This window comes from Chinchilla lanigera, unplaced genomic scaffold (genome assembly GCF_000276665.1).
Source record: "Chinchilla lanigera isolate Chin_1 unplaced genomic scaffold, ChiLan1.0 scaffold00154, whole genome shotgun sequence".
Lineage (NCBI taxonomy): Eukaryota > Metazoa > Chordata > Mammalia > Rodentia > Chinchillidae > Chinchilla > Chinchilla lanigera.
In genome coordinates this window covers 1,012,273-1,020,942 of record NW_004955555.1, presented here as the reverse complement: position 1 = coordinate 1,020,942, position 8,670 = coordinate 1,012,273, and the positions used below count along the sequence as shown (strand labels likewise).

The 8,670-nt window shown below is 50.7% G+C and overlaps 1 protein-coding gene across 1 annotated transcript; it reads left to right on the top strand.

Moving 5' to 3' along the window:
* The first annotated feature begins 1,102 nt into the window (after positions 1-1,102).
* On the top strand, positions 1,103-5,280 carry LOC102013653 (carcinoembryonic antigen-related cell adhesion molecule 3). The gene is given in 3 exon segments (XM_005415410.2): positions 1,103-1,850; positions 3,240-3,596; positions 5,261-5,280. Coding segments are annotated over 3 exon segments (435 nt in total). The 5' UTR covers positions 1,103-1,786; the 3' UTR covers positions 5,275-5,280.
* The last annotated feature ends 3,390 nt before the right edge of the window (positions 5,281-8,670 follow it).

The following is an 8,670-nucleotide window of genomic DNA, read 5'->3' as shown; positions in this document are numbered from 1 at the left end:
CCCTTCTGTCCCTCTCTTGGACAGAAGCTTTCTTTCCCTCAATAAATATATTCTGCTCTTAACCTCTGTTGTTCCTAAAATTCATTCTTCGATTTTAGAGAGCACAAACTCATCCCAGATATCATTCAGGTTGGGAGTTTTTATTTTCCTGTATCAACTACAAACATGAACTGCCCATTAGAGGTGCTCCCTTGGGCATGGAGAAGTAGACTGTGGGGCTCTTGGAACCCCGCCCTTCCCTGTGCTGGAGGAAGCACATCAGAACCAGCAGGGAGCAGGACGCTGAGCCAGATGTCCCAACACAGCCAGACTCAGGCATATGACTACAGAGGACCTTAGTGATCCCGGTAGAACCCACCCAGGACAGCCGATTGTATCACAAGGTGGAGGCTGACTGGGGGTGAGGATCCCATCTGTCTGCATCCCACACACTTACACCTTCCTGGGACATGCCTTGAGTCCCCCCAAGGAGGGGAGAAGATGTGTGATTCCCATTCCCCGCTTGGATCTTGATTGTGAATGGTGAAAAGAGAGAGCCTCACAGCATTTACCCCAAATTCTGTTGGCTCTGGAAGGAGCTGCAGAGCCGAAGGAGCCTGGTTCCAAGCAGGGCCCCCAGAGGTCTGTCCCTCGAAGGAGGAGCGGGCAGCTGTGAGGGGTGACAGGTGTCTCCCGCCCTGCTGCCTCTTTCTCTGCTGAAGGAATGTCCACGTGGCATCGGGGATGCTGCGATACCCTGAGGGTTCAGAGCACAGAAAAGCTCCCAAGGAGGGAGGATGAGATTGAGGGCGCAGTACTGCCCTGGTTTCGGACTTCAGCTGCTCCGAGGTCCTGTGGGAAGCAGACACTGGAGCCCTGTCCACCTGCTCACGCTGGCTCGTGTGAGTCTTCACAGACACGGGTCCTCCCCTCTCCTCCTCACACACACTCAGCCGAGCCGAGGGCCGTGCGCATGGGGCTGGATCCCCAGTTCTGCAGACCCAGCCTGGCCTGGCTTCAGACCGCACACCCGAGTTTCATGACATTCCGTGGGCAGATCTCGGAAAAATATTGAGAATGCAAGTCTGAACATTTCCCCTCATTAAAATTACATGTTAATGGATAAACGCTTCAGGATGAGGTTGCATAAAAATTATTTCCTGACTCTGCCTTCTATCCTCTCCTCACAGTCCACCAGAGGGGGCTGTTCCCCAGCCCTGCACCTCCTCGGGGGCTGCTGATCCCTCAGCAGGGGCCACAGTCTGGCAGGGTCTGAGCCGCCACAGCCCGCCTCAGCCCACGGTCATTTTCCTTCTCCAACCTCCCACCTCGGCCTCAGTCACCCCCCCTGTGGAGACCGTCTCTGTATATTCATCTGCTGCCCTTTCACCCTTTCTTCCCAGGGAAGCGCCCGTTGCCAGCAGGTCTCAGCCCGAGGGAGTCTTTCCCGGGGCTGCACTCTATTATCCACAGACTAGCTCCGTCCACGTGGTTGGGACACCCCACACTGCCCCCTCACAGCCCTCTCTGACTCATAACTGACTCCCTCCTCAGCCCTCCTGCTTAAGTGTGCTGGGATGTTAAGAGGTCACAAAGGGGAAGTGAGAAACAGAAACAGAACAGCAGGCAGGACCAAGGGCGGAGGAGACAGAGAGGCCTCCTGGACAGAGATCCCACCCCCAGGACTCCAGGAAGTGTGCCTGCCCTAGGAGGCAGCTCTGCTCAGAAGGAGGAAGGACGGCAGAGCCGACCCCCGGAGCAGTTGAAGCTTCTCTGCAGAGGGGGAACAGAGCAGGCAGCCGAGGTCATGGAGCCTCCCTGGGCACCTCCCCACAGAAGGCACATCCCCTGGCAGGCGCTCCTGCTCACAGGTGAGAGAAGACGATTTCCTGGGAGTGGGTGGGAGGATATCGGCACAAGCACCAGCCGGGGTCGCCTAGAAAATGCAAGACCCTAAGAGGAGACACAGTGCTTTTGTATTGAGCTTGAGAGGAGAAAACACAAAACAGAGGCATAAGGGTCAGTAACAGGAAACTCTCAGTGGATTGGAAACAGCGAAGGAGGGAAAACTCCACTGCTCTCTTTTCCAAGTCAATTCATCATCACTGGCCACTATGTTTCAGGCAGGCACTGCGCCGCTGAGTTATGGCCACTATATGTTAAAATTCTTAAAACTGTGTCGGGGTGACTCTCCAAAGAAAAGCACTACTGGGCATCAAATATTGCCCTAAGAACCAACCTCAGAAACCAGGCAAATAAACCCCAGGACACGCAGGGTCCTGGGAGCCCTCGCTCATCCATGCACAGGTGTCTGAGGCTGTACCAGGCCCTGGGCTCCAACAGAGATCAGACCAGAGTCTGTCCTCGTGGAGCTCTCGTCCTAACCGGCAGCAACACAGACAAGCAAGGACATCTAGAAAGAGAGGTCAGGCATCGACAAGAGCCTCAGAAGGAAGAGAGCAGGGAAGTGGGTGAGGAAGTGAAGCGCCAGGCTCTCTAGGAATAACAGTGAGGGGAAGGACGCTCCAGGACGCCCTGGATGTGAGCAGGGATCCGAGGGCAGTGAGCCCTGAGCCAAGCAGACACCTGGGGCAGAGGGCTCCAAATGGAGGAAATGACAAGCTCAGGGGCACTGAAGGAATGCGGTCCTGCTGCTGATCTTGACCCAGAACAGACACATACAGATTATATATATATATCTGTATGTATCCACAAATGCTAAAGCACACACACAAAAATACATATATCACACACACTCGCGCTCTGCCTGATGGGTAAAGACACCTGCTCAGGACCCAGAACATGATCTTTCCACTCAATACAAAGGTCTCAGGGGCTGGGGATTTAGCTGAGTGGCAAAAACGCCTGCCTGGCAAGCACAAGGTCGTGAGTTCGGTTCCCGGTACTGGAGAAAAACCAAAAAAAAAAAGGTCTCAGTATTTTTCTCTTTTTACTATAATTATCAGCACGATTATTGCACAGATGAGCAGGTTTCTCTGTGACATTTCCTTCCTTGCCTATATGTCATGCTGTGTTTCAATCCACTATAACACTCCTCCTTTCCTCCATCCTCCTTTGATCTCTTTCCCTATCCCAACTAACCCTTCTTCTATTTTCAGATTATCTCTTTTCTTTCTGTCTTCATTTTGTTTTCTTTTAGTTTCTACTGATGACAGAAAACATGCCATAGTTATCTTTTGTGTCTGACTTACTTCCCTTGAAGATCCCAGGGTTGATGAATTCCTCTCTCTCTCTCCTAGCCTCAGTTTTAACCTGCTGGAGCCCACCCACCACTGCCCAACTGACCACTGAATCAGTGCTCCTCTATGCAACAGAAGGGAAGGACATTCTTCTACTTGTTCACAATCTGCCAGAGAACATTTTAGCCTGGAACTGATGCAAAGGAAAAACAACATATGGTGACCATGCAATTGGTACGTATCTGATAGACCTTCAGATAACTATCCCTGGGCCTGCATACAGCCATCAAGAACTATACCCTGATGGATCTCTGCTAATCCAGAATGTCACTCAGAAGAACGCAGGATTCTACACCCTATTGGTCATGCATACAAATTTTCAGGCTGAAAAAGCATCTGGACGGGTCCACATACATGGTGAGTGATTCTCTACGACCTTCGAGTGGGGGATGGAGTTAGTTCCACATCACACACAAGGACTGGCTGGGCTAGACTGTGGCCCCCTTCCACTGTGCAGCACGTCCACAAGTTGTGTAAGCATTTAGTACCGGACACACCAGTCACCCTCACTGAATCTAGACCCTTCAACACTCACTGCAGAGAGGACTCCATGGAGGGAGATCAGTCTCGCCGCAGCCTCATGGGTCCCTGGCCCAGAGGGCTTGATCAGGGTAACTGCTGAAATCCCCAAAAGAAGTTCAGCTCCAGGCATCCTCTGTCTCCAAGATTCTGTCTCGGGCTCCTGGCTGGATTTTACCCTCCAGGGCGGGACTGACTGAGAGCGATAAAGTACCCACTGTACCAGGTAGAAGCTTCTAGAGCTGGTCATCTGCCAGGCCGCAGCACTAACAGCCACATCTGGGTTGTCACACAGCTGATTCCTTCACCAACAGCTGGTGTAGAGGGAATAGAAGGACAGATCACCAGGCCATTAACCAACTGCCATGGGGACTAAGGAAATGCCTTAGGGAGGTCAGTGTTTCTGCGAATATTAGGGACAACTGTGGTAGGACAGAAGCCTAGGACCATGAAACTAAATGATTGGGTTCATTCAACTACTAGCATTTCTAACATTACATCTTGTTTCTCTACTGTTATGGTTTGTATCTTGACTCCCAGCCCCAAGCCTCACGCAGTCATAGGGCTTTTTCAGAGGTGGCTGAATCTAGAGTGTGTGGGGCTGGGATTCAGGGTGTCTGGTTACTAAACCAGCCCACTGATTGATTTGGCACCGCCCCAATCCCAGCAGCCTGGATAAGATAAAAAGTGCAGAGAGACACTGTTAAGTTCTCTTGTTGCTTTTGCTGTCTTCCACTGCCATGAATGGTAGCCCCTCTGCCATGTGCCACCCTGTCTTGGAGCCAGTGGGAATTCAGTACATAAGTACTGAAACCTCTACAAACTGAGAGCTAAATAAACCTTTCCTCCCTTAATTTATGGGTGTTGTGTATTTTATCTCAGCAACAAGAGAAAAGCAACTAAGACATCTACCCTTCTGCTTTTTCAAACAGACCCATCATGACACCCTGATAAAACCACAGAAACACAGTACTTGCACGGAATGAGAAATTGTTGCTGGGCCCTAAATAAGCCCTCTAGCTTCATATGTTCATGGTAGACTTAAAACCACTAAGTTTGGATGTCACACTGCTGAGAAATACATTATTAGCTTCCCATTAGCTTTGCTGTCAGGTTACGCACCTGGTGTGCAGCTTACAATTACAGCTGCCTGGGTTACTTTGCAGAAACTTGAAGACCATATTTCTGAAAACACTGACTTCTCATTTGGGCCTGCAGATGTCTGACAGCCAACTGAAATGGGATAAAAGCTTGGTATTTTGACATTGTGGTTTTTTTTGCAAATTATGTCTTAACGTTGTCTGTCCTCTTTGCTGCATTAACCCTTGAGCCAGATTCTGTTCAGCAGTGGACCTAGACTTGCTCATCTGCAAGAAATGTTTTGTGCAAGACTTTACTACAGAGTTAGCTTGACCTACTGTCCATTTGGAGCTGGTGGGTACGTGGGGTTTTCTTCCTGTTGCTTCTCCATCTTTTCTGCCTCCATCCTTGTATTTCTCCAGCTGCAAAAGCCTGAGCACCAGCTTTTACCTAGGACCTTTACCTAGGACCTTTTACCTCAGCCTTTACCTAGGACCCAGACCCACTCGGCTGAGATATCTTATGTGGGATGATGGAAGCAGCTACGTGGACATCTGACAGCCTCTAGGACAAATTGACCAGGACCACCTGGAGGTCCAAACCTCCTGTCACAAGGAGAAACATCTTTTGGAACTGAGCCCCTGGCCAATGCAGATTACCAGAACCACTCCAGCAAATTAATAAAAACCTGCTTCTCTCTGTTTTCAGAAGAGCTTTGTCTGTCTGTCTATTTGTCTGCCTGTCTGTCTCTGTCTCTCTCTCTCTCTGTCTCTCTCTTTTGACCATTGCTGATTCCCTTCAGTGGAAACCTCTTCCCTCCCTCCCAATAAAGCTGTCTTTGCCTGTAAAAGAGTGGGTGTGCTTGCAATATTAGAACCAGTGTCAAATGTGAGAAGTGATGTCCTTGCCAGCCCTTTTTCCAGAAGGAATCATGGCAGGATTCTGGAACTTATGTGTCCTGGGACTTATGGTCCTAAATGCTGGTTCTTTGGGTAGCTCCTTCCTGTAAAGCTTTGGATCAGAAGCTGCAAGTATTGTCAGCATAATTCCAAGACCACCTGGCTTTTTCCTTTTATCCTGAGGGGAAACTAAAGCACAGGGAGATGCAGTCACTGAATCAGGTCATACAAACACCAGTGGCAGATCAGAGTCCCAGAGCGTCTGTCTGCAGCGCAGCCCCCACCTCTTCCTCCTGGTCTCACTCACAGGACTGGTGTCTCAATTCAGTCATCCAAGCAGAAAGCAGACTCTCATTTCCTCCTCCATCCCAGACCCTTTCCCATTGCTTCTGGACCAGATTCACAGAGGAGTCACAAGCTCAGCCCACAGTGGAAGTCATTGTCACTGCATCATCCCCTTAAAAGGTAGGACATGAAGTGTTATGTTACCAAAAATCTCCTTTTACGCCCCCAAGACTTTTGCCTTTTAAGGATACCCACACCAGACTCTAGATAAATAGTATCTGAAGGACGCTAGAAACTAAGCAAATTTAAGTTATCTAAACTTTGCCTTTTTCCTTGTAAGCAAAAGCATTTGTTCCTGTGAAATACGGGTTATACAATGAAACAAATCGAGCTAATGCTTTCACGCTATATAGTCTATAAAGCCTCCATCCTGAGATGATTCACAGCAGAGCAGAGATGTGTGGAAAGATGAATACCATAACCCTGCCACCTGCCAGGGGACATCTGGCAAATACTTGTCCACCCTTGCCCCACTGGACCTCCTAAGTAGTGCTGTTGTTAAGTCTACATCCTTTGGAGTGGCTCTGTTCTAAGAGTTCATGACCCCCATAGATTTGGCCAAGCAGTTCTGTTTTTGAGTGAGCACCCTCATAGAATTTTCCAAACAGTCTCACCACTGAGTGGGCACCCCTTGAGAACCTTCCAGTTGCTGCTCTAAGACCCTCACACACTTCTCCTGGGCCATGTCCATCATTAAGTACCAATTAACACAGTCTCCCCATTGGTCCCAGTTAGTCTTATCAAACTTAACCCCTCACAAGGCACCTGTGGATATTTTCTTCAGTCTCCGATAAGTTACACCCCTGCTGGTGTCTGGTTTGACATCCAACCATGGCCTGGACTGACTCAGATCCCTCCCTCCCAGGCCATCAACCTAAGCAGGTCTCATGGCCAAGCACAAGATAAACTGGAGGCGGAGAACATGATTCCCTTCTAGTGGATGGAATTTCAAGAGCAGCAGCAAAGGGAGTGGAAGTAGAGGAGAATGCAGCAGTCCTGTCTACAACACGAGCCACGACCTCGTATACTTAGTGTCAGCACAAGCCCTGCTCCTTGAATCCTTGTGTTTAAATAAATACCTATTGAAAGACTCTCTAACTCCCTCACCCTGAAATTGCACGTGTGCGCAGGTGCCACGACACAGACACACACAACACGTCAGGGCTCTGGCAAGGTCTTGGACAGCACTTGGCAGGCATCAAAAACAAGCATAGAATGAGCTGCCTGATGCCCTGGATCAGTCGGCAACAAGACTTCTGCAAAATGTGAGATGGAGCAGGAGCTGGGGGTTCAGAGAAAGTGGGACCTGTGAGAAGGGAGAAGGCAAGAAGGAGCTGAGTCCCAACCCCTAGAGGGGAAGGAGCACTGTTCCTGACACAGAGCTTATCTCTCTGCAGCAGCTACACATACAAAGGTTCCCCTGGGCCAGGCTGATGGCAGCCCCCAGTGCCAAACCTGAAGTCTGTGCCCCACGTGGGTGGGACTGAGGACGACCATGGTCTCTGCGGGGAACCTGCCGCTCCAAACTCAAGATGCAAAAACACCCTCATGTTTCTAGTTAATTTCCAAGTCCGCCCAGCACAACTACCGCCACCAAAATTATCAAGTTCAGTGGTTTTCAGAGCAGCAGGATGACTTACACACACACAGGGAGGTGACTGTGGTCCCCTGCCCCCTCTCAACCGTTCATCGGATGCCACCCCCTGCAAAACTGACTCAGAGCCCGAGAATGGGCCCCCCAGCTGATCAGGAAGGCAGGACTGCGTCTCCAGCCTGCCAGTCTCCCTGGTGGGGATAGGGACGTGCTGAGGACCTCTCCAAAGCCCCGGGGGAGGATGGAGACAAAGTGTTGATGCAGGACTGAGGACCTCAGATGGGAGTTGGAGCTGGGAGCTCAGGCACTGAGCTGAGGAGCTTTAACTGCCAGCACTGATGTGAGACGTTCTGGGCTGTTTCCTGGGACCAGGCTGAATTCTCAGAGGAGCCACTCTAGCCCTGGGACTCAGCCTACAGCATTTAGAAGGCTATGAGCCTCCTCAGTCAACTACCTGCTCCCACCTCCAGGAACAGCAGCAATTCCCCACATCACCTCCCAGAACTTACCTGGGTTCCTCCGTTATCTGACTCTATGGGAAGGTCGCAGGTCCACATCTACCCTGTATTGGGGCAGTGGGGAGACCCAATTTCCCCCAACCACTGGTGTGTCCTGCTGAGATGGAGTGGTCCTGATTCTGAGTGACAACGAAGTCCAGAGACTCCCTGCCTCCTCAGGCTCTGATGGGAATCTGCGCCATGGTGGCTGTCACATCCCCCACCCCCCGCCCCGGTTCTTCCAGGTGAGGACACTGCTTGGGGGACCAGGGGGACCAGTTTCTCACTGTGGAAGGTCCAGTCTAAAAGGTTCCACTGGAGCCCAAACAAGATCCACGTACACAGACCTTAAGTGACAGAGCCTTTAGAGGTACTGGCTCACTGCCCTTTCCCCCAGTGGCACACATAGGAAATATTGTGTGAGTCCTGGGGATCCAGCCACTGTATAAAGGGCCTTCCTCTCCCCGGTGACCTGGGCCCTCACGTTGGTCCTGAGT